Source organism: Pelecanus crispus, chromosome 9 (genome assembly GCF_030463565.1).
Source record: "Pelecanus crispus isolate bPelCri1 chromosome 9, bPelCri1.pri, whole genome shotgun sequence".
Classification (NCBI taxonomy): Eukaryota; Metazoa; Chordata; class Aves; order Pelecaniformes; family Pelecanidae; genus Pelecanus; species Pelecanus crispus.
Window position 1 is genome coordinate 31961255 of NC_134651.1, and position 26985 is coordinate 31988239.

Here is a 26985-nt window from a genome sequence, read left to right on the forward strand (position 1 = left end):
GGGCTGGTGAGGAGCAAGCAGCTAACTCACACATCTGGGGAAACCACAGATGCTGTTAATCACAGGTTTTCCTGACCTGTAGGCACTGACAAATTGCATCCTATGGATGAACCTTTTATTAAACCACAGAGGGTTTCAAAACGATATTCTCTTTCTCAGCATTCCCAAGTCAACAAAATCCAGTGCACACAACCCTTCTTAATTCTTCATTTAGATGGTGACACAGCCCTTTCCAAAGAGATTTCTGGGCTGAAAGGAAGTAAATAGGGACACAATGTTGCGTCAGTGGAAGGCATCTCAAAAGCTGAAATGTGGGCTCCAAGAACTGACATTTTTAAAATTCTTTGATGATTGCTTCAGCCCCATTTCAGTTGCAGATGCTTTTTGTCCTAAGCAACTCCTGAGACAAACCCCTCGCTGTCTGCTGGGGCATAAACATTTTACGAAATACATAGCCTTTAAATTCTACTCGTTCTTCACTGCGCATGGGGAAGGACAACTGGTACATTTAAAAGAATAAAATTACTGTTGCTCAGGCCAGGAAAGGTGACCACAAAACAAAATTGCCCTGGTCCCACTTCCATGACACGCTAGAGCAGGGAGATAGCTGCTCGGCTCACAAGTTAGTGAGAAAGATGATGTCTGGCAGTTCTCATCATCATCTGGACCGACAGAGCAACCCACATAAAAGGAACAAAAAAGCCTGCTGATCAGATTGGTGTGACAGAGGCTCATGAGAGACATGCACATTTTCAACTTAAACGACAGCTTGAGGGATCTATATTACTAATTATCGACTAATATTGCCAGAGTTCCCAGGCTGGCTTCAAAGGTTCTCGCAAAGTGCCCCAAGCACAGGGTTTTTCATCTAATCATAAGTCCTTTTTCTTTGTCCCTGCTAAATGGATTGCTCCATACTGGGCTCCCTCTGCGTAAATCAGCTTGCACATGATGAGCTTTGCAGCAATGAAATTCGTTACCTTAACCACAAAAAACCAGAAACATTTGCTGCAACTGTTAGAACACTTTTGCACCTAATTTAAAAAAAAATAGTGGTTTCCTCTCTTCCTCCCCCCTCCTCTCCGCCTACTCCTAATCCCATGCTAACACCTTTCTAAAGGGCTTGGGTGAGCAGCTTTGAAACTGAAAGAGCAGGGAAGGGGGGGGAAAAAAAGATATCAGATCTCCAGACAATGAAATAAAGCAGCTATCTCTCACATCCTGCAGCACTCAGGCTGAGGTCATAAGTTAAACAGGACACCAGAATAGGTGATGTAATTTGCTTATTTAGGATCAGAGCATTCAGTGAAGTGAAAGAGACAACCTATTTGAATTTGTAGATAATCCTATAATAAATGCAGGGCTGTTCAGTTGCAGAAACTGCAGCTGGATCCTGAGGGTTTTTTTTCTGTGCACATTTACTTTTTGCAGGGGATATAATTGCAATCATTTTTCCTTGCAGGAAAGCCTTGAAACCTCACCTGGGATCAGCCTCCCACTGTGTTAGGTACTGTTCAAACAGGGTCCCTGCCCCGGACAGCTTAAAGCCTAAAGGGTCAAGGCAAATAGAGGGTGGGAAAGGAAAGGAAAGACAGGCCCAAAGGAGGCAAGGAGGTGGCACAGCTATACCACAGGACCCAGGTCCCTCAGCCCACTCCGTCCCTTGTACAAGAGCAAAGCTTCAGACTCAAAATTGAGCTGAGCAGCAGTTATGCTTTCAAGTAAAGCACAACTCAGCTTTTCTGAAGATGGACAGGCCCTCCTGGCTCCAAATCTGTCTGCAGAGACTCAAACCAGCAAGGATTTTACAGCAGAGTTATAAACCTTTAACAAGGTTCTTCTATAACAGGAGTAATTTATCGGCGATCTTGTACAACACTGAACACGGTTTTCCCTTCAAACTGTCATGACAAACACTTGCGATATAAAGATTTAAAGCTAACAACTTGCACTGTTTATCTCCTCGGTTTATCACCATTCAAACCATAATTTCATCCTGTCAGTGCTGCACAGAGTGGCATTACTCACAACCAAGTGCTGCCAGCCCCTTTCCTGAATTCATCTTCTTCGACACAAGTGCTGTTTCACTGACAAGAAGTTGGCTAGGCCAGACACCATACCTTAGCCAAAGAAAGCAAAATGTCCTGGGTACCTTGGGATCACCAAGAAAGCGACTACACTGCCAGGTCAGTATTTGCAGTCTACACCTGCTTCAGATGGATCTTCAATGAGACAGCGCAGAAAAGCAAGATGGAAAAATCCAAGTCAGTCATCTAGGTAGTATCTGCCAAACCATGTCCATTTTCAAGTGTTTCTTTACAAGACTGGAAGGGAGTCCTCCTGCTGTCCCACCAGGCCATACGTGAGTGTCAAAGCAGGCAGGCATGCCCCATGCACGGACACCACATCTGAGCAAGTGTGGCTGCCGCACCAGGATGGGTGGGAGATAACCTCCTCCTTGAATGGACAGAGCTGTGAGAGAAGCCCCTATAAAACAACCTAGCTGTCAGATGTTTGTATCCATAACTATAGCCATTCAGGAGGTCACCTTCTTTAGCAGGTTTTGTTATTTTCTTTCTTAAATGCAAGTTCTGTGTTAGAACTTCCTCTGAGCTGTCAAGAGCAGAGGATCACTGATCTTCCACTCAAGCCAGTTTGGTAGCTGACCCTAAGGCTGCTCACAACAGCCCCTGACAAGTCCACAAAGATCTTCCTGACTAGTGTAAAGGACAATGTGCTGAATTTGTCACTAAGAACACCCTCCAGAATGCATTTCACATCACCCCTTTCTGAAGGAGCTACTTTGGGATATCTGAAAAGAAGAAAAGCTGTATACAAGATATTCAAATGTGTGCAGAGGTGACAGACAAAAGACATTTGCATTTCAAATAGAGGGAATGGGTTTATTTCAAAGATTTTAAGGCTAGGAAATGTATGAATTCTTGGGGGGGGGAGGGGGTCGCATGTCACCGGAAGACAGAATTTATCTTATTTTCACTCAGCACCCCTAAAATGTTCCTCACCAAAGGCAACACCAGGCTTGGCTAAAGCCTCTCCATGACCGTCACAGAGTCCTTAAGATGCAGCACTTGAGAGACACATGCAATAGGAAGATCATACTTGGAAGGCCATAACTGACACAGCCAGCAGCAGTCTCCATTTCTGGAGCCTTTAACCAGAACAACCAAGTTGAAGCCCAGCACAAGTAAAACCAGAAATGCCGAGAAGCCCATGGGTGAAATTCTCCATGCACTTGCTGCTATAAGTCAGACAAAGGTAACTGGTGTTTGCCATTGTTTTAACACAAAAAGGCAGTATTTTGGCAGGGTTACAAAGCAAGCCCATTCTTTATATCTGCAAAAGCGAGACCGTTGATCCCTGCTGAGGGAGCTGACAGAGGAAACATATTTTACAGTGATCTTGGGTACAGCATTGAATTGGGACCTATTTTTACCATGTGCTCTGCGCTACACGCATTAATTGTTACAGCAACAATATTTGCTGACATATTGACTCAAATAATTTACAGGATAGAAGCCCAAGAGACAAAACAAGCCCTTGCTCCACGAGACAGAGAGAGTCAGGCAGGATGCCACATTGCTTCCTGTGACACACAGAAAACGCTTATCTACAATGGATGATCACAGCCGATAACCCATCTCCAGCGCTCTGACAAGCACAACAGGGCTGTTCTTTGCTGCTGGGCCCTCAGTTCAGACACTGTCCAGCTGAGCTCCACGAAGGCGAAGAAGGAGAATGTCTGGGTTACGAATGAGTATTATGCGGCCTCCTCCTTCTGCTGAGCACATACGCAGCAGCACTTGGGTGTTTCTGGAGGCCCCAGCTTGCACTCCATCAGTGCTCCTCTGCTACAGGGACAGCCAAAACCTTCGGTCACCCTTTAGCAATACACATTTCTGCAAGGAGGTGGCAGACCTCAAAGCAGTTTGCAAGCCCTGAGGTCTGTAACCCAGTTAAATACCAGAACAGGCAGTATGGAAGGCACAACTCAGCAGTTTGAGGATCTAGCCTCCATCCTAATTAAGCCCAATTAGGTTGGCAGAGAATTAGGATGTTTTAGAAAGAACTTGCAAATGAAGCACTGAGGTCTCTGTTAACCACAGTGGCCCCAGAGCACCCTCTTAAAAGCAGAATTTTGCCATTTTTTACATGGGCAGTCAATACTCTGCAGTTATGCCGTATGACCCTTCTCAACCAACTGCCCACTGCTCTCCCCTCGCACACAGACCTGCTGAGAGCTGCAGTCCCAAGCACTCCTGCGTAACTGGCTGGGCGTCTGCTGGACATGCGCAGCTGTAAGAGCTTGGATTCTCCTCGAGAGTGACAGCAACATATTAGCAAAACTTGTACAGTCTGTAGAGGACAGCTGAACAAAATCAGGTCCAAAATGCCAAAGCCTTAAATGTAGGTAAATATATGATTCAGAACACAGAGCAGTTTGACAAATAATAGCATCTTCCCATGCCTAGCGGTATAAAACATGCAGCTGTTCTACCACCACAATTTACAGGGAAGGCATTTCTCCTGGAAGTAAGAGAACACTTAGTATATATTCCTAGCCAGATTGATTACCCCTATTTATATTGTAAACTAAGACAGCACGTACTAAAAAGCCATACAGTTAAACATTTCCAGACTCCAGATCATGAGCAAGGGGTCAGTTTTATATCGGATGCTGCACAGTCTTCTGCACTTATTACAGATATCACAGACTTTTCTGCAGCATGTTTTTTTTGTGTGTGCTTATTCTTGTGGTATTTCAACAACCATCAGGAAGAACACTGCTATTTTATGGGATCTCAGGGAATCTGAGAATCCACAAGTTTTTTTAAAGGTTTTTTTAAAATAGCAAAGAAGCCAGCATGCCACTATATAACAACTGCAATCTGTTCTTGGAACAATAAAACCTCAAGACTGAACACAGTATCTTATATCTGAATATACACATTTATCCTGAAGTAAGATCAACCCATATTATGTCGATCCAATCTGCATGGTGTTACGTCATTCCCATCTTATAGACAACCTGCACAGCTGGACAACTCTCATTTTCTCTGTAAGTTACAGATACAGTTTCAACAACCAACATCAGACATAAGCAAAGGTCTAGAAAATGCTCTCTAGTGTGTTTGCTCAGAAGTCATTGCTATTCCTACACCACTTGCACAGTTCCACCAGGCCAGGAGACCCCGCGAGCCTGACCACAAGGCACTGAGCCAGACTTCACTGAAGTGTTCAGCTGGCTTGTTTATTCCTAAGAGAAAGCTCTTTTTCTCACCAGATTTGCAGTTTCTTCTTTTTCTCTCTTTAAACACTGATAAGATGAGAGATGTTGAAGTTGCAAGTTGGTTTATACTACAGTTTTTGAAGGGATAGGTTTCAGCGTGTTACTGTAACAAATAGAAGAGTGAAATTGGAAGAGATGGAGATTTGAGCTAACACAATTAAAATTTCTTCTTAACAACAATCCACAGATATCCAGTGCCAAACACAATCTGGAGTCGTCAACTAGCATGGACATGAATTAACCTAATAGCTTCTGAAAAAAAAAATACAGTCCTAAAAAAAATCCTCCTATTAAAGTAATTAAATGTTATCAGAATCACAGAGCCATAATTAAACATGGTTTATAATTAAAACAGCATGTGTCCTAGACAGAGAACACAGCAACAAAGAGACTATAACCGTGATAGTCAATGCCAAAACACATGCCAAGTACCAAAAATCAGAAAAACAGCAGAGTTTCTAGCAAAGCCACAGATGCAGTGCCTCTGCTCTTCTGACTTAGTCATCAACACTTCTGACGGATGTTAACACACTCAGAACTCCTCACAGCTTTGCAAGATGTTGCCAAAGTTCAAGCAGAAATCTTGGGAACCAAGTAGAAGACACTGAGTACAAGACCCAAAAAGCTGAAGCAGCGCCTGCTGTGCACAAAAAGGCGAGCGCACATGAACTCTTAACTCAAACAAGCCTTGTCCTACCTGGCAGCGGCTGAAGATATCCGCCAGGGATACTTGAACGTTGAAGTGCTTCAGAACCTGCAGGGCCTGTTCTTTTGCCTTTTCTGAGCAGTTCACAGAGAAACACCTTCCTTCTGCTACCTGGGACTGCAGCTTCAAAAGACAAGTTGTAAACCAAAAAGACAATAAATGAGGCACTCCATGCATCATGATCTGTGGGGTTTTTTTCCCAATACACTTGGTTTGGCTTTAATTACAAATAATATTTGGAGTTAGTATGTGTTTACAGTCTAAATTTTGATCTAACAAGCAGCATAGGTAATTTAACACTTAGCCACTGCTGCAATAGTTCTGAGACTAATGAAGCACTGTAGCATTTTATATATATATGAAATACGATTGCCCAAGTCCCCTTCAACTTATAATTTGGTGGTGTGGTGCTGACAGGAGTAGCAAGAGAAAACTGAATTTAATCACAGCTTTCACATGAAACCTGTCCAGATCACACCAGTATGATGGAGATGATGTCCAATGACAGTTTAACTGCTTCAACCCTTCTAGTTTATACACTGTTTCACCTGGAGCTCATTGATAGCCAATGAATTTGAAGTGGTTGATGTGGACAGTCCCTTGATATTTGTTCAACATTTAGCAGACAAGTTTGTATCTGGGAACAAGCACTGGGAAGTTCCAGGCACATCTTTATGAACTACTCACAGCAAGGTGGGATCAGCTGCATGCAAGTAAGGGAGCCTAGCAGAGCCATTCTGTCCTCACATAGGGCATACAAAGGTGATGGAACAAAGGGAACCAGATGTTTTCCAGGACAGTATCATACACTGGGAAGCAGTTATTTTCCTTTTGCTATTCCTACACAGTACTTTGAAATTAAAGCTTTACCAAATAAGATCATGCTGGATGCTGAATTACCTATTACATCAACTGCAGGCTCATGAACCACAGTCCTGGTAAGGAACCTGTAGTGTGGCACAGCTGCACTTTCATCACAATGTCTCATCATGGGGGGAGTCATCTTCAATACTCAGCTATTATGTAGGAAATCAGCAATCTACATTCTGCAAATACTCCAACTAACTACTTGAGTAATTGGAAGCTTTTATATTGATAGTTTGTAAGAAAGAAGTCCTGCACTCTGGCTCACGCGTGCAATCCAGAATAGTTTCACGCTTCCAAATGAATTTTTGGGCAGTAACAAAGTGCAAAGGACCTGCAGCAGGCATGATAACACTGCAGCCACTGACAGTTTGGTATGTTCCCCCCAACACTCCGTTTTGAAGTGTGTCTCATGAAGGGCTCTGAACATCTGGTGCTGAGGGTAAGGCTGGGTTTTGCTTTGTGTTTTTTGTATATCTATAGGAACACAAAAACTCTAGAGCTTCCACCAGGCCCCATGCTTGGTGGCTTCCATTCTCTCCCTTCCAAGCCTGGAGAAAGATTTTTAAGTGTTGAAACTATGTCAGTGTGGAGCCAGTCAGTAAACAAGAATCTTTGTGATAAAAAACATGGGAATTAAGCTGCCTTTCACCTGCCAGTGAGGCCGAACAGAAACACTTTGTTCTGGATTGCTTGGCTTGATTTCTATCCCCCACCCCAATGGAGAGAAATCGCTCTCCCCACTGATGCAGTACTGAGTAGAAAACATGTCATCATGAGCTTTGGTCATTCAGAACAGCAAACATCTCAACACCCTTAATGTAGTTTTTAGTGCAGAAAAGATGAAAAAGCCAAGCCTGCTGTTGCATTCACAACTGACTTCTCTTCCCTACACTGCACATCCCAGAGCATGCAATGATACAAAGCCAGAAAAATGCCAGAAGCTCTGAACACTTACAGTCTGATATGGGAGTCCAGAGGTTAAAATGACTCTTCCGTCCTGTCGGGCAATCTGGAAAAAAAAGTAAAAATCATAATGAACATGGGCTGAAGTTACACTGGATTCAAGCTTTTCTTTCAGTCAAAGCAGAGAGAACATGAACTGGCAATATTGAGTCTTTCTCTCCAGTGTCGACATACACTAGGCCAAGAGTATCTGGGTCTGGTTCAACAACACGGTCTTGACAGCAATAGCAGCTCAAGGTATCGCTTGCTCACTACATGTCCCCTCTCTGCCAATACCTGCCTTGCCTCACATGTGCTGGAACAAGCTACTTGTGCATCTGCACTGCAGATGGCCCAGGGAACTGATCCACCTTGAAATAATCCTATCAAAAACCTTTCTTTTTTTTTTCCTTAACCCAGACTATTTCTATTTCCCCAGTCTGGTTCACAAAGAAGCAAGCAGCTCTGCTCGCACAGCAATGCACAGGGGAGAAAGGAAAAATAACTTAAGCAGGTAATTCCAGCAAAAAAATGTACCATTAAATGTGTCTGCAAACTTCATAGACATTAACAGAACAATGCTCACTCCACTCCTTAAAGATAAGATGGTATTATTCTCCCAGCAGCCCAAGAGCAGACATACAGAAATTATGCACCCTTTCCAGGTTGCAAAGAACATCTCTGTTAGAGTTTATCACCTCCTGACTTTCAATCCTGCATTTTTATCAGAGGTCTTGTCCTCCAAGGGAAAGATCTGCACTGAATTATCAGGGGACTCATTACCTGCACTTCTGACCCTTGCAATAGACTAAGAGACACTTTCAAATGGTTTGGTGCCAAAAGGAGATACTAAATCTGGAACTGCAATTCTTCACAAGGATGAAAGTGTGACTGATCTTCATATGATTAAATGACATCCCTCCCTCCCACTCCTTCACCCCCTCCTGTAGGAGGGAAATAGTTCATGGCCGTAGCAATAGAAGGATTCCCATGTGAACCAGCACTTCAGCTCTGCTAGTGGTGACAAGAGATTGGCACTTTGAGGTAGGCACAAGGTTACTTCTCTTCTCTGGCTTGGATTCTGTTGGAAGCCCTCATATTTTTCACTGTTTCCAGATGTGTGTCACGGAGGTCTCTCTTCTGGATGAGAGTTTCAGAAGTTCTCTCTGGATCACTCTTTAACCCTGGCAGGAGGACACATTTGGGATCAGAATCCTGCTGCACTTCCCAGACAGTCTGACACCACCAAGCACAGCCAGGGAACACAAAAAAAAAAAAACCAAACCAAGATTTTTAAACTCTGTCTTGGATAGCTATTCTCTTAAGACCCTGAAGGCACAAACTCCCCATGCAGTCAACTAAGCAACCATTTTTTTCCTATCTTAACCTTTCAGGTAGCCACTTTCCTCCCTTTTTTGTGAAGTCACTGTTTGGCTGCCAGTTCTGCACTGAGAAAGTGACTGGCAACAGCTTCTAAAGCATCTTCCTATAGGCAAAATTACCGGATTTCTATCAAAATCAACCCTCTCTCTCAGTAAAGGAAAAAAAAATCTCCAGGAACAGGAACCTTGAAGTGGCAGCAGAGACACCCCATGCTGCATGCAATCCTACTGCACACAGTTACTGAACAGCCCTGCCAACAAACCACCCTCATGGCACATTAGTGAGAGAAGTCCACTAAGGCAACAGCAAAAGTTCACCACAGTGATTTGCCGACAAGGGAAAAGAGATGTGAAATTCCTTCAGACCCATGTGTGCTTCAGGGTAAGTCTGAGGATTTCACAGCTGGAACACTCTATTCTGACTTCCTGCATCCAGGGTTAATCAGTTCAAGCTTGATAAATCCCCTTATCTAAATGGCTCTGCAGAGACAGGCAAAGAACATCAAATAAAAAGGAGAAAAGCAGTAACTCTTCCAGCATGTTTTTCTGTCTCTGGAACAACGACTGGGAGAAGCACGCAGAGCCAGAAAACCCATGTGATAGCACACATCTGACAAACCACGGAGGATATGTGCTGGAGAAAAGGGCACAATTCCTTCTTTTCCTCTGAAAGAAATAACAGAAGGCAGTGCTGGGACCATCCGGGAGATGTGTGCTTGGAGATGCAAATAAAAGGAAAGAACCGTCAGAGTAGTGTGTTGGGGTGAGTGTCAGGGACTTGTGCTCCATCCCAAGTGCTGCACAGAGGGCATTGGCCTCAGTTTCAAAATCTATTAAAAAGATAATATCAACTTCCTCTGGAAAAGGCTTAGACCTTCTGGATAGAAAGCACTCCCTAATAACTCGGTATTATTATTTAGCCTTTAACGTGCCTGTCTGTTCAGCCAACTTTCATCTTGCAGAGATGAACGAACTCAAATGAATTACTACAAGAGAGACCTGCAAGGACAACAACTGATCAAAGAGGTCAGAGAGAGACCCTATGTTTCAAAGCCAGCACCAGAGGCAGAATGATTTGTGACAACCTAAAAGATCCTGAATTAAGGCCAAAGAAGGTTTCAAGAAACACAGCAAAAGGCTGTAGATTTGTAATTTAAGATTTAAAATTTGCCAAGCCTGAGCATGACACATCTTGGGCAATGTTACATGTCCTTGAAGAGGCAAACTGCAGTGCTCCCTTTGCAAGGCAGCGCTCCAAGAAAAGCTGTGACCCCCTTTGCAGTGGCAGAGATGAAGCAGTGATCCTGAGCCTAGGCCAGGAGGGGTCCAGTTCAGACAAAAAGGGAGTGGACACAAAGCATCTGCTCCAGGATGTGTGCTGGAAAAGCACCCAGACAAGGATCTACTAGAGAAGTGGGTCACAAACCTCAATCTAACCCTGAAGCCCCCTACCTGTTATTCTCAGGCTCTTTTACAACAGACAGTAAACCAAGAGTTTAATAGCTATGAACATACTCAGACCAATCCTGCAGTGCACTTGCTGTACTGCTGGTATTTCAACCTTAGACTTCTCTTCAGCATTCCTGAAAACCATAAATTGTACTGAGTTATTGCATGATTTCGTAATGTGGCCTTAAGTACCACACCAAAATCATTGACCCAATTTTGTTTCTTAATGTAGACCCATTTGTATCAAGGTCTCCAATGAAAGACATTCTCCTCCTGCTGACCAAACATCAAAAGCAAAGTCTTGATCTTGAAGGCAGAACAGTTCTTCATCTGTCCTCTGCGTATTTACTCTGCAGACTGGTGTGGAGGTAAAAAGACTAGCAAACCTGAAGAATGTAATTTACATAAAAAATATGGAAAAACACATTCAAAGCTGAGACGAGATCAGAGATTAGATTCCCCCATCACATGAAGCTCTGCTCACTGCAGTATTAGAAGTCCCCTTTGTGTCCCATGGCTCCAGGGGCAATTTAGATCCAGGTGCACATTGCTCTTACTGGCTCCTGAGATCCATCTAAGCCTGGCCCTCCTCTCCAACTTGCTGGTTCACCTGGAGTTTTGGGGGAGTAGGTGTAACCTTGCAAGGGAACCTTCTACACCATGGGAGCTGCAGGAAGCCAGTTCTACCAGCCTTCTGGTTATTCTCACACTTCAAAAGATACCAGGTTTGCCTTAGCGTGCAAATTATTCTTAGAAATGAGGATGATTTTGAAAACCAAGAGCACAGCCCATTAAAAAAATAAAACAAACTAACGCACAACTCAACTGAAGGGGCTCTGAGATTCCACCAAGTCTCTTCTTAGAAATTAGAGACCTAAGAGACTATCAAAATTTTCTTATAAGCTTCCGCTCCACTCCTGAAATATAACATTGCAAGATCTACTGTAGCCACTACAGGCTGGTGGGTCATCCTTTAAGGTTAGTATGAGAAGCATCCCGCTGCTCTACCCAATTCTGCAGAATTGCAGAGAAAAGAGGAACGCCCACTGAAACTTTCTCACCTCCTTCCAATTATCTATCTAGAAGGCCCAAAAGAGAGGTTTAAGATTCTCTGCAAAGAGGAGTTTGCAGAAGACAAGCTGGAAGAGCTGGCTAGAAACACAACAGGGATAGGATGTGATTTAAGTAAAGAAAAATGTATTAATCGGAAATAACATGTTGCTTATAGGAATAAGTGCAAATGCAAAGGGTGGCTTACCCCAATAATGGCAGCTGCACACACAGAAGGATGTTGCATAAGAGAGACTGAATCTCTACATTCTTTACCGGATGGAGTCATTCTTTACCTTAGGATGGAGTCCGAAGCCCCTGGTGAGGAACAGCTGGATGCATACAGCCCTTCTCAAGAGAGACCTCCCTATTTTACCACATCACAGGGAGCCAGGCTTGGGCCAGCCTGGGCCACTACCCAAGGCCCTCCAGAAGGGCCTCCTACCTAAGGTGCAGGACTGGAGCAGTACTGCCAGGCAAGGACATGTTTCAGGGAAAGCATGTGCTGAATCTCTCCAGGTCTCAATGCACAGGCTGCTAAAGTCAGGTAAAGGAGCATGGCCAGCACATCTGGTACAAATTTTGTCCCCCAGCTGCACACCTGCTTTGCCAAACACTTGCGTGCATTGCGCTACACAGTAAAAATGTTACTGCCACCCCACCAAATGAGAAGACTTGGAAAATTATATGGCACCCATACTTGGACACAAAGCTGCTCTTCCCAGAGAAGCTGGTGCTCATGAACAGAGGCTAAAATGTTTTTGTAAGGATGGACTGTGAGCTCTTTGCCTTCAACATGAGGACAGATTTAACCAGAGAAATTTTCAGTACAAATTTCTACTATTTTTCCATTTTTCAAGATTTTCTGTGTCTGTGCTTATGACAGATAACTTTTAATCAGTCACTTCTCCAGTCACTTCTCCAGTCACTTCTCCAGTGCCTAATTAAATGGCACCATTAAATACACAGAATGCAAACCTGTGTCATCTCACAGCAGCTAAATATGGGCAGAGGAATGCACTGGTTGTGGTGTTAGAGGTCCTGCTCTCATGGGCTGGCAGATCTAAGGTTGCAGATCTGGCATGATAAACTTGCCATGACAACTGTTGTCCAAGATAAAAAAATTAGCCAATAATAACAGCACAACATGAAGCAGTACACAGGACACAGACTTCAAGTTTAGCCTGGGCATGGGGTTTCTCCAACCAGTTAGTCACATGTGTTAGTCTAAAATAAAAAATAAAAAAAATCCATAGCTGCCTGAGCACAACCTACAAAGCTCTCAGGTTTCTAAGTTTGATCTCAAATAATAGAGGACAAGACCCATCTGCCTACAAATACCTGAAGTCACTTTAACAAGCAACAGGAATGAGAACAATAAGGAACAAATGCCAGGCGATTCAGGAGTTCTTGGCACAAGGAGATGTGTAATATGACTGATAAATCATTTCAGTGAAATGACTTTAATGAAGAACAAACACTAACTCTGTACACACTTAGGTGCTCCTGGTGACACTAGTTTGAGACTGTGTTGGGACAACACCCAAACTGTCTATCTTGTATTCAGTGACCAGGATCCAAACCCTTCTCCTGGCCTTTGCAATAACATTTACAAGTTTTCGGGTGTAGGGTGGTCAACATTCAACTTTTATTAAATCAGGACTAGCCAGATATAAAGCAAGGTGGGAGGAGTCTGTTTTTATCTTTGATTATCCAAGCACAGATCAAAGGCTCTGCAATGCAGTAACACTCCAAGGGCTTTTGATAGTGAAAGGATGTTTGTCCGGTCACCATAGAGAAAGCAATGTAAAACATCCTGTCCATAGCACGATAAGGTATCAGGATGAGACGTAGAGACGGGGCTCTGGGGGGAGGCAGTGAGACCTAGTTTGTTTAAATGACTTGTGCAAGTTTGGCAGAGATGAGATATTAATTATTTCTGCAGAAGTTAGAGCCTGCTGAGGACTCAGGCCATGCAGACATCTGAAGAGGAAACATCCTGTGCACCAGGCTGGGTGATCAGTGCACACTTGATAGCAACACACTGTGTGGGCTGGATATCTCCAATTTCTGGCATAGTAGAAGTATGTCTGAAACAAAGAAGCATGTGTCTCTCCTCTGAGAGGCAGAGGGTCAAAGTCGTTATGGGAGTCCAGATCAATGTTCATTGTCCCCATGTATGTTAAAGACTCTTCCTTTCCCAGACATTTCACTGCAAGTTGTGGCTGATCACTTTTGAGTCATCTCACAAAGTGGTAGCCAGCTAGGACATTATATGGCAATTTACTATGGAAATTTTTCCTTTCACATTGAACAGCCATCTTTTGATTATGGTTCTGCTCAATTGACCCAGGCATAAGGCAGGCAAATACCTTCCCTGTAAGCCCAAACTGGAGTCCATTAGAAACCTAAGTGAATGTTGGGTTCCTTTCGCTGACTTTTGTCTTGTTACAAATCTACCACCACTTCCCCACCAAAGACACTTGAGACTGCAGGTCACATCTTTACACTCTGCTTGTGTTCTTCTAATGACTTCAAATAGTCCAGCTGTCAATGACACAAACATACAGACGAAAACAAGGCGTGAGATCACAGCACTCTCTGCTCACCTCCCATCTCCTGGAAATGGAGAACCCAGCTCACACACTACTGTAAGGACTAGCTAATAGCAGACAACATGTGGCACAGCTTCTCAGACTGAACCAGAGAACTGGGTCTCAGCATGGGCCCAGAAGGAAGTATGCGCTGGGCAGCTCCTGCCAATCCACTGCCTGTTCGTCCTGAGTAACTAACCAGTGCAGTCACTCAGTAAGCAGCAGACCCTCCCCAAGGAGCACAGATGGGAGCTATAAACATGCACATGTGACTAACCTCAGCAGCTTTCCTATGATCATCCTCATTCTCCAGCATCCGGACATCTACACCAAGGCAGCGAAGATAGCGCCCAAGGCCTTGCAGCATGTTATCGCAGACCACACTGAACTCCTTTGGGGAGATGGGAGCAGGGGGGCATGAGGTCTCCTTTTTGGATCCTTTGCATTGCTACAGAAAGGCAAGAGATCTGTAAGCAGCAGAACAGAAGGCTGATTTCCAGTACATTTGGGTTTTGCCTCCCTGCATTCACCTGCCATGGCAAATCCAACTGTACCTTACCGCCTGGATTACAATTTTCCCCATGCTCTGCAACACCTCTAGTTCCTTGTTCGTGTCCTTTCTACATCACCCACCTACCACTTGGGCAGGAGGCAGCACATGATGGGGCTAATTCTGAATTAGCCATTGACTCACTGGCCAGCTGACCACCCAAAGCAGGGATCTGCAGCCTTTCCCTGGAGAAATGCCAACCTGGCCTTCTACACTCTACACAGACATTCATTCTCATGAAGTCACAGAAACATATCTTCAAGACTGCTATCCCCCTAACAAATTACACTGCAATTAGTATGCATGTGCCAAAGTTATGATTTGGGAAGGGGATCTAACAGACAGAGGGTGAAACAGGTAGACAAAGCAACCACGTCATCTTTGTTATCTTCAGAAGTTTAAAAATAGGCAGTGGGTGAATTCTGTTTATTTTATTTAAAATGTCTGCTGCTGGGGGAGTTCCTGCAGTTGGAGACTGTCGTTGGGAGGCTCCCAGAAGTACAATAGCTAAATTCATGGAGCAAGGAAGTTATTAAGGAACCTCCAATGTTCAGCTTTGCTTCCAGGAACTTGAATCAGCTGGGATGACCGAAGGACACAGCCACCACCTATGCAGGGCTACACTGTCTTTGGAACCAGAGTTACTGCAGCACTGCGGATTATTTCTGCAGGAGTAGACTCAGGCCTCGAAATGCTGTGGCACATGGTGCAAATACACCTGGGCTGACCATGTGAACTAGTTCAGATCCGAGAGCTCAATCTGTGTGATGCTGCACCTCCCAGAAGCTGGTACATGCACTCAAAGCTCTGCAGCAACTGGGTAGACTGGACTGTCACTGGCTCCTGCAAGGACCTTGGTGGACGCAGCTGTGCCTTGAGCGCTGTGATAACGGATCAAGCTGACCCTTCAATGTTGAAGTAGTTGGAAGACACTAACCCTGTGCTGCTGCTTCTGTTCAAACAGATGTAAAGGAGCAGCAGCTGGCTCTTAGCTAGTGTTTATTCAATGGCCAGCAATGTCGTACGTAGCTTTTTTTCTCACGTTTCATGCCAGCAGAGAGCAAAAAGCTTATAAAGGAGAATAGTGTCATTAGCCCCACTTCAGATAGTGGACCAGAAAAAACTGGGAAAGAGAGCTTGGAGTCATGCAGGATGTAGAGTCAGGAGAAGTCTGCTTTTTTGAGTCCCAGTCCATGTTTTACCAACTACCTCTTGGTTAATTAATCTGACTGTACAGATCACAAAGATGACCTGCGAGTTCACAAGGTAATTCAAGCCTGAAGTACTTACTTTTCCCATCTCTGCAGCAGCCAGTCAGGTCTGTTGTAACATACAATATTCCCATGAACGCAGAGTGCTTAGGAAACTACTGAGCAGCTTTGTGTTTTACTGCCTGACTAAGACTAGTGGGATACTGTACATTTACACACACTTGAAAAGGATCCTGAAAAGGTGGCTATAATCAATAGCATCTCAGTCCAACCATGGAAGGTAGTATTGACTTCAGGAGCTAAATACACATTTGGGACTACTCAGAAGGATACACAGCCATAGTGAGTCTTCTCAGTTAATAAACAAAACTCTTTTTCTGCTAATGTTTTCATAGGTGCATAAACAACTGGATGGTTGCATTTCAAAAGTAAAACTTTACTACTGAGAGAGAGGGACCAGTCACATTCCAAGATGTTTAAGCAGAGTTACACAGCTCCAAGTTATGGCCAGTGGAGTTTTAAGGTTCTGTCACAACATACATTGCAGGGGGAGGCCAGTCACGGAGTATGTGGTGGTGGGCAGGGAGACAGAGAAAAGCCATCAGCAGAAAGACTTTTTTGATCAATTGTTTGGTTTTAACTTTGCAGAATTCTACTCCAGACGCAATAAAGGAGGCATTCCCAATGTGAAACCAAAGTGTAGAAGCTCAGTTAAAAGCAAAAGTAAGGAAGTCAGTTTTGAAACCTCATTGATGTAACACCTAGGCCACAGAATTCAAACCCACACCACTGAGGAAATGCGGAAGCAGCATTTCTACCAGCAAGGTTAGCTAGATTCTGCCACACAGATGCGCACCAACATTTTGCGAAGACAAATGAACCTAAAATTGCATGGAAAGCTGAACCAAGGCACGCAAAGGAGAAAGCACATCTTACCAGTAAAGGGGAGGAGTGAGGAAGATGTTTGCTGCAATAGTCCTGAGAACAGACTACAAACAGGCATGCCATGCATAGTTAATAGTATGACTGAGAGACAAGGCAACATATGATTTTGCAGGGGTCTTGAGCAATGTGCAGCTCTTTGAAGATGTTTACAAACCTGTCCAGAAGGTGACGGTAATTCTTGTTTACTCAGCTGCTTCTTTGCCCTGGGTTTTATGCTTGGTTTTCCCACCAGACTCTCAGTCAGGTCTGAACTCAGACCAAAGCTCACTGGATCCTTACAGAGTTTCTCGTAGATCTCCAGCAAACAATAAGCATCTGAAGCTGAAAATAAGGGAATATGAGCCTCAGCTGGTTTCATTCAAAAGTAAAACAGAGGCTTTCCTGATGCAAGGAAGAGCCCTCACCTTTGTAAATGCTACTGAATGACCTATGAAGCTCCAACTTATTAATGTTGTATCCTGCACTCTTTTACTGATTCAGTGAGCATCACAACCTAACACACAATCACAGAGTGAAGGCAGAGGAGCTCAAAAAGTGACAGGTGCTCTGCTGTCTCTGGCTCTAATGTAATGCAAATTGTAGTGTGCCTGTTCAAGCCACCATGTAAGACAGCTTCAGCCAACCCATTTTACTCTCCATTGTTACTAAGCAGCAGCTTGCCCAGGATTTATTACTGCATCTCAGCTATGGGAAGGTAACTTCCGCATTAGATGCAATATCTTAAAAAGTAATAACTGAGTTGTTTGCAATCACCTGCCCACACGCACTGCCATGCAGCCTCCATTCCTTGCAACAGGAACTGTCTAAGTCTCCAAGCCAGTTTTACAAGTCCTGGTGATTAACTTTTGTGGGAACTGTGTCAGCTTCAAGGATAGTAGAATTTAACAAAGGGCTAGTTTGCTTCAGTAGACTGTCCTTTGATACCTCAGGAAAAGATTTAGTCCCAGACTTCTGACTCTGGGGTAATCAGCAATAAACTCCACTAGTCCTTCCACAGTACTGATTCTGTGCTGCAGTTTCTGACACCATGTCTACCCATTTTTAACCCTGCTCTAACAAGCACTTCACTATGACAAATGAACGCAGCACTTGTTTCCCAGAAAGGCTGTGAAATGAAGCAGAAGGAAGTAGACTTTCTTCCTTTCAGTTACTAAGAGGAGTTGCCACTGGGATGATGCTTCATCAGACAAAATTTGCAAAGCACAGGAATTCTTTCATAAGGGAAATAATGAATCACTGGACAGTTTAAACTTCAACCATTAAAGCAATGTCCGCAAAAGGACAAACATAGCATGTGCTGGCTTCTCTGAACAGGAACTAATCTGCAAAGTCATTTTCTTAATTTGCTACTTAACGATTTTCCTGGTGACAGAGAACAGGCAAACCCAGCCTATAATGGACAATCTGTAGCACCTTGCCACAGATTCAGTGATCAGACCTGCATAGAGGATCTGTTCCTCCCGGAGAGGCCGTTTCTCCCAGTTAGACAGCTGCTCTGTTTTATCTAGAGGTTTCCCCAGCACATGTTGCACCAAGAGGCTGAGTCCTTTCTCTGGCTGCGTGAACCCTCTACCCTCGTAGCTCTGTTCCTGGGACAGTACATCGACCTTCCGGCCGCCTTTCTTCCAGTCAATGGAGCTCTTCTGCAGCTGATGGAAAGAAAAAGATATAAAACACATGGTTATGAAACAACTTCCACAACACCACCTATTCCAGTGGGCCATGCAGCAGCCCTATCATTTTTATCTCTTGCCTGGCATATTAAATCCTGTTGTCTCAGACAAGGGCTGGGATTGCATTAGATATATACGGCATCTGGTTATTTGTTTAACAAACACACTTGCTGGAAAGAAATCTGTTTCATAGCCAAGGAAGGAAAAAAAGTGCATTGTCGTACACCATTGCATCAGAGCAGTGTGGCTGTGACTTGACTATATGACTTCTCAGAGGTTTGCAGGGTGCTCAGCCATGCTGGAGGCTGTTGGGCACCAACTCAATAAAAGAATAGTAGTGGTAGTCAGCACCTTTCTCCTCCTAGTTCCAATGAGAAAAGGTATTCCTGTAACACAGTGGGCAACAGCCTTTCTGCAGTCGCTATTTCTCAGATTAAATTGAGGCAATAGCTGTTGGCAGGTATTTCAGACCCTGAAGCACTTCCCAGGTTAAGCTATCAGTCCCAAAGATCTGGGTTCACCCCAACCCACAGCCTTAAACACCCTCTGTAAATTTTGCCCATTAAAATGGTTGTCCTTAACATTTCTGCAGACTGCTAAAAACTACTGTGTGCAAACCCAGAGACAGCTGTACTTCAACTGAACAGAAATTCCTGTGCTGAATCCACCAGCAGCCCTCCTACGAACATTACAAGTTCTCTATAAATCATTAACTCCATATTTTCTGCTTCAATACTGCATGAACTTGGAATATCAGAATTTCTACAAGAACTCACTCTTACTGACTTCAAGTATGACTTGTGCTCAGAAACTTTGTCCTAGCTGAATGGGGCTATGTTTTCATTTCAGGTGTTTTTTCACAGCTGTTATAAAGGCTACGGAAAAAGTTATTAGTATATCAAGCTCTAACTTCTTAGCTGATGAAAACTAAATGCTTCTGTACAGAATCACATTACCCTCGAAACCACAAGCGGAAAAGGTCTATTTACTCATTTAGCCATCTCCCTGCCAATACAGGATACAAAAAGACAATACTGTGAATTCATGACAGTTATCTACGAGCACACATAGGAGACACAATTTTCCATATCTTCATGTGTTCATCCTTACTTGTTTGTCTACTGTGAGTAGGTCTACCACACCTTGCGCTTGCTTATCCGTGTCTTTCAAAGCAGACCATGTGGCTGCAAGGCTGCTAAGGTCTCCAGACATCCCATAACCTGGAGAAAAAAAAAAGCCCAAATCACACAGGTAGGAAAACTCAAATGGCTAATGCACCGCAGCTTTTTCTAGTTCAGAGTCAAAATGCTGACAATATATGTACAAACACTGGTGGAAAGAACGTTCAGATAGGAAATAAGGCAGGCTTCCATCTCTCCTGTTCCCAGGAAATACTCTTGCAGATCAAGACTGGGAGAGAAGAGGTGGATGAATAATGCTGAGTTTAAGATCAGCTTACTTAAAATCTGCTAGGTCAGTGAAAGGCAATTATTAATTTGCCCTTGAACTCTGGGTCTAACAACTCCTGCCAAAAGCCTCCAAACAGAATCTAAAACCAGGTATAGTAAGCTGGAGAGCTCTGGTGTCCAGCACAGCGGCTTTGGGACAGGGCCAGCAAATCCAGAAAGCTCTGGATGGCAGACTTCCCTACACCACTGAAGGTTGGGTGGAAGTTGGGGTTAGTAGGGACCTAAGACAATCCCAAGTCCAATAGGGGAGGCTAAATTAGAAATCTTGGGTCTGACCTGAAATGAGGAGACATGTCTATCATTCAGTTACACTGGTCACCCTGCTTCCTGGCATGGCAGTATTTGAATATCCAGGGTTACAAAAGCTGATTCCATGATAAGTGTATTTAGAGAACGTCAACACCAAGAGGATCTAGGAATTACACAAAATAAGTTGTCTAAAGACCTGAGGCAGGCAGAAGAGATGCATTACCTAGTTTAGTGATGGCTGCATCTGAATAGAGCATCTGGATGGAATGGGGAAGCTTCTCCTTCTCACCCTCTGTCTCAGCTTGCTCAAGGAGCCGTGGCAAGTCAAGCAGGAACACCTCATCCTTAAGAGCGATTTGAAGGAGGGAGACACGGGGCTTCCCGACCATGCCAAACGAAGGCCTCCACTCCATGTCAATGCCAACAACCTGCCCAGGCTGCAACACAGACAAAAGCCTTCTTCACTTAAAGACATGTTTGAACATGAGCATTTCCCTTCCAACAACTGCATCTCTTTGCTGGTGTGCAAACTGCTACAGAGACAAGTAACTTTCACAGCACACCTGAATTATTCCTGTGGGGACCTTTCCTGGCACAGCAATTCCCAACACGTTCCCCAGATCAGACAAGCCTAAAGGAAGCAGCTGTTCTTCACTTGGGGAGGGAGACGTTTGATGGCAGTGGCCCACATACAACTCTGCATACCAGCCTGCTAGGGAGTTTCTGCTCCTTAACCCTGCGAAGTAAATACCAGAGTAACACTCACCTGTAGCACCTTTTCCCAGCACTGCAGTGTCTCTTCCCATGTCTGCAGGAAGTGAATATTTGCCCGTGGAATAGGAAGCTGGTAATAGTCCTTCTTCTTACTCCCTTCATAATTATCTGCTTTTGCGGCCTCTTCTACCCTGCACAGAATCAGATGCAACAGCTTTAAGCCATGCAATGAGAGGAAATCCTGGATTGGAGGAACATCAGGAAGCCTTAAGCCCCTTATTTCACTCTGGCCCTCTATTTCCCCATGTGCCTCAACTCTTTCTCTTACCCTCTCTTTCCCCACTTCCCCTGTAATCTGTCTGTTTCATCTTGACTCATCCTCTCTTTTTATTCCTATCACAGAAATGGCACTGTATCCAAGACCTCACCACGCACATGCACTGCAGAGAACACCAAAACCAAAACACTTGCTGGAGTCAGAGTCCCAAGCCCTGTCCTCAGTGCTCAGCTCTCTTTCCCAGAACTGATGCAACTTGGATGACAAAGTTGGGCAGCTGTTTCCACATTCAGAGACAACACATTTTAGATTTACTGCTTTTTGCCCTCGAGGTTAACATGGAAGTCTGCTAGCTCCCACGGTGTAATACATAACAGAGAAGTCAGCTCTGACCAGCAGTGTGTCCAAACAGGAGCTTCACACTTCCCCACAGCATAAACTGGCTCAGAAAGAGACTCTCAGACTGCTCCACACTACGATCACTACCAGCTGGGAACGGGTGAATCTGCCTCATCACTTTATAGTGCAATGGCTTGGGAAGGCTTCACGGACCTCCCTGATGCTATCCAGCTTCTTCTCCTCCATCCCCATTCCCTGTAAAATGTCCACATAGGTTGCACAAGAACATTTGTCCTATGTTGCACAGGGATGAAATGAGAAAAGTTCAGAAATAAACTTTCAAAACTTTATAGATTTAGGGGAAGACAGCCTGCTGAACGCTCAGACCGAGTGCCTTGCTTGTGCTACTCCCTTCATTTGGGTTTCAGATGGCACCACACAGAGAAATTGAGTATCTGTGTATTAATACCCTGGGAATCTTAGAAGATGCCTGCAGAAATGAGCTAACTGATTTCCTACAACAGGATCTTACGCAGCACATTTTCTTTTAAAAATGCAGCAGAGTCTCTTGAAATGGCCTTGTAACTGGAAGGTCAGCATATTGCTGTGGTGCCTCAGCCAGATGATGCAATCAGAGGAAAGAAACTAATAAAAAATATCCAGCTATTCTGGACATATCACAAATTTCTGGATAGTCTCTTTCCCACAGAGACATGAAATAGTTTATTATTTGAGAACCTATTTACTAACCTTATGTTTAGGGGACTGCGTGACTAATTTTGTAGCATAGCAGCTTTCATTGTACAAACACTCTTTTCTGTGGTTTGTGTGCATGGGGAAGTCAATATTTGTGTAAAATATTTAATGAAGGTGTGCAGTCTCAGGTCTCCAGGAATATTCTCACCTGCAGAGTTCAGGAGCCACATGTGGTGTGACCAGTGGCAGAGATGATGTCATTTATATACTGGTACCACCTTGTTCTCTACAGTGTGAATACCCTCTCTGGGAACTTGCTGCTTTGTTAGCTCAATAAATAAGGCAGACAGACTGTTTTATTAGGTTCCATGGCTCTGCTGATTTTATAGCAGCTACTGCAGCAGGTATCGTGACTGGATGAGTAAACTGGGGCACAAAGGGGTTTACTCGTGTCACAACTCCTCATGAATGGCAGAGCACATCCTAATCGGCATGCCTTCACCCGTACATGACACAGAATTCCCAGAGCAGAGGGATGTAGTGATGTTTTTTATCTTTCTAGATGCACAGAGTCTGTGGCTAAGTCACACTCCTGTTAACTGTCCCTTCGTGTTTTGATGGATTACACCTCATGCAAAAACCTTCTGGCTCCCAACTGGTGGCTGGTGCAGCTTCAGGAGGGAGGACGAGGGCAGCTCCAGCAATGTATCAGAGCTAAGCAGAAGTGTGTCCTAGACAGACAAGAGTTTCCTGTGCTCCAAGATAGCCATGTACCATCTCAAGAAGTGGGCCTTTGCATGGGGCTTGAACATGAACCAGTGCAGATCTGCACTAGGAGGAATACCAGATCCATGAAGCTTAGCACATGAACTGTTCAAGGCCACCTGTGAGACCCTCCCAAAATAATCAGCATTAAAAAGTAATAATGTACTGTGTTCTCATTCATCTTCTACGTAGTTCAAGTTAGTCCAATCTATGCTCCAAAAATATGATTTTTAGTAATGAAAGCTGCAGTTTTTGCATAAACACCTATGCCAGGAGATGGAAATTGCTGTAATGTTGAAGACTACAAACCTGATGATAAACCTGTTAGAACAGGTAACCTCGCTCAGTCTCAGGCTTGGTTTTCTTAAAATGGTCTCCTTATCCCCTAGTGAGCTGTCAGCATTAACCAGGCAGCCAGTGACAGAGCCTGTTAGCTGGAGTTCATAATTCTGACATACGACACCAACAGGAAAGTCCTGCACTAAGAACATAAGGTAAAAGGAAGCACCCAAATCACCTGCATACAACTGCACATTCCGCAGCAACAGGAAAAAGACCCAGACCATGCAGGGTAGCAGATGAACATGGGCATGCAGACTTGTGCAACAGTCATGCCAAGAGGGACCCTGCCTCTGCTTCTCACACCAAGAGCACAGCGCTGAAAGTGTCCAACTTGCAACCCAGGGAGCAGTGATCATTGACTTTCTGCTGGCTTTATTCCTCCCCTAACAGGCAATGTATGATGTCATCATCAACTCTTCCTGGACACACAGTCCATTTCAATTCAGATTCAGATTTCCATCATATACACTGAGAAGTTCAGCTCCATATAGGAAGTTACTCTCTCATATTACACACTTCAAGGGCTACATTTGCAGGATGCCAAAGATACGGGCTATCAGCTTGCATAAAGTTGTAAATAGTTACCTCTTGGGAGTGGTCAGGATTTTCCCACAAACTCTCCTCTAATCTCACCTGTATTCTGAACTAGAAACACTGATCTCCATGCTAAAAAAAAAAACCCAACACATTTCACTAGTGAGGGTAAGAGAGACATCAGGCAAGTGGCGCCAAGTCCAGTCAAACACAACACCCTGGAATAAGGTGACTGATATGTACAACAATCGAAGAGTTCTAAGGAACCCCAAAATTATCACTGCTTCCTCTCTTCAGTTTTTGACAAAAGCCTTGACTCTACCTGGAAACACAATTGCTCCTTGAATGACAGCAAGGCTTTGAGCTATGCTGCACTCCAAGCACACAGCCCAGAGCTCTCTCCTGCATTTGCATTGAGCATTCAGGGATAAGTCCTCTTCTGTGCACGGAATCCAATTAGATGAATTCCTGCACATGAATGAGCGGAGAAAATGCTGCTTGCTTGTAGCAGGCCACCAAGGTGACTGCATAATTACTCTGAACCCAAGGATTGTGGTAGCCTGCAGCCTTGCAGGAGTTCGGCTCATGAACACACGTGGGCACAGAGGCTACCAGGCTGTGTGTTGATGGGACTACCAGCCTTATCCAGCCTGAGGTTCCAGCTCTCCTGTGCAGTCCTGGGTGAGATCCTAACCGGACAGTCATGAATATCATCTGCAAGCTCTGCTGTTCCTCAAGACCTGCAGTAGCCTGCATATGTGCAGGTCTTTCTACAGGAAAAAAAAAAAAGTTTAAAAAAGGGTGCCAAACACAGATATCTCTGAATAACTTGCTTAAACATCTTGTGAACAGAATCACTGAAGCATGGCAGATACACCATCACTCATGAGTATAGAAGTGAATTACTGGGGTTCAGCAAATCATTTGCACTGAGTCATTTTTTCAAATACAGCCTTTCTACCTCCATACAGCATAGCTGAGCAACTGCCTAGGATACTGTTGCATGAAGAGGATGATCTTGGGCCATTTTCTCGAAGAGACACAGCACAGAATACCCAGAATCAGAACTACAAAGCCCTGGTACTCCTCCAGATCTAGCTTACTGTGGGGATCAGACAGCTCCTAACAGTTTAGGTGGCTCTATGTGCCTTCCTAAATCTTGAGCCTCTTTTCAACTTCGCACAGCTTTGCTTACACACAGCATGGAACCTGGCCACCCTCTTCCCTCCATCTTTCCCCTCTGCTCCTCCTACACCAGCAGGTTCACAGAGGTCCTTGACTGGGGCTGTTTGCACAGTTCTGTGCACTTGAAATCAAGGAGTTGTAAGGACCCTTCTTAATATAAGGATTTTTCAATTCTTTTTTTGTACCTCTGCCTTTGTACTCTTGTTTCATGCAACATGAAGCTCCCGTTGGGGGAGGAACTGTGGCTACTGCAGGCTAATCTGGTGCATACAACATGGGGGTCCGAAAGCAGGAGAGGAACCAAGGCACTGTGTTACTGAGATTGCATTAGAGGAAGAAAAGGGGACAGAGACTAATTAGGGGGCTAAAGGTTTCTTAAGCTCACTTGGTAAATTTGTGCCAGAGAGTCCAGTTTTATCCCAAATTCAATTAATGTGACTCTTCTGGGATCTGACCCCAAATGCCAAAAATTCCCATTCTTTCTGAAAGCTTTGGATGAGGCAAAAATTACAGAGTGGGATGAAAAATGGCTTATGAGCTGTCAAAGGAGGAAGAAATAAATACAATTAGAAAAATTTAAGGAACTTTGAAATTATTTTCTTGGCCATAAGTCTCCTAAAAGGCATTAAACCAGATTACAGTACAGTGGGGGATGCAAAGTCTATAGAAAACTTTGACAGACGCGTAATCAACTCAGTAAAATCGACACATACTCAGATCCTACCCACACCTTTTCATTTGCGCTGTTGATCTGGCAGAGGGAGTCTGAAGACCCCTCTGCAGCATGAAGCAATCTCATACAGCTTCTAAGTACTCAGGAGTGAGTTTAAAATGTACCTTTCACAGACATTTCCAGGCTTATGAAAAGCAAATGCAGCATGTACATGGCCAAGATGCGATCTGAGTAAATGGAGGAAGTTTTTTCAAAATTATCTCCCCAAAGGAAGCATTATGGTAGATTATTTCAAGCAAATATGTAGTCCTCGTATGATAAGTAATCTATATTGAAAAGGCACAAAACAGAGTATTTACCTCTCTTGGATCTGAAGCTTTTGAAGCTCGTCAGCCACTTCATAAGGTAGCATCTCCTTGGGCAAATTGCAGCGTTGTGCCCATCTTGCCGCTGTGCTCAAATCACAGTAACTGATTAGCAACTGTATCAGGTGCCCTTGAAGCCATCGATTCTCTCCAACTGTGCTCTGAAAGGGGAATCAAGGGTGAGGGAAGACTGTCAGTTCAGTTTCCATCATGGGTGTTTCTACCCCCTCTCAAGAGACAGCATCCTCCAGGGGGTCCTGGATAAGTGCAGAAAGGAGCAAGAGTCCCCCCCACTGCAGGAGTGATTTTGTTCAAACCCAGTGAGTGCTGCACTTCTCTGCCAAGAGATGAAGAGCACATACGTTAACTGAGAGCTCATCAGTGTGCTTGGGTAAAACAATACCATTTAGCCTGACTGATGACTAGCATATTATTTGCTCAGATACTGACTACATTAAGCAAAAGCAGAACCAGTGCCTGACCAGATAGTAAAGGTCTTTGGGCTCATTAGGCAGGTAATTATGGAAGGGGTAAGAGATTAGATTTAGTCCCATTTTGTGCCTGTACATAGCCCTGAAGTGATGCTATGACTTGATATCCTGGGAGAGGCAATAGGATGGCTTAGTCTCTCTCCAGGGAAGACAGTAGTAGTGGTCTCGTCCAACCTTGCATTTGCATGGGTAATTAGGATTGCCAGTCA

The 26985-nt window shown here is 44.2% G+C and overlaps 1 protein-coding gene across 1 annotated transcript in view; it reads right to left on the reverse strand.

The window, feature by feature from the left end:
* Positions 1-26985, reverse strand: part of EXD3 (exonuclease 3'-5' domain containing 3) — a 292624-nt gene that overhangs the window by 125343 nt on the left and 140296 nt on the right. Inside the window, 9 exon segments of the mRNA XM_075716908.1 lie at positions 6006-6137; positions 7837-7890; positions 14576-14746; positions 17159-17325; positions 18443-18653; positions 19788-19897; positions 20619-20832; positions 21162-21300; positions 26280-26446. Of these exon segments, the coding sequence (XP_075573023.1) occupies positions 6006-6137; positions 7837-7890; positions 14576-14746; positions 17159-17325; positions 18443-18653; positions 19788-19897; positions 20619-20832; positions 21162-21300; positions 26280-26446 (1365 nt within the window).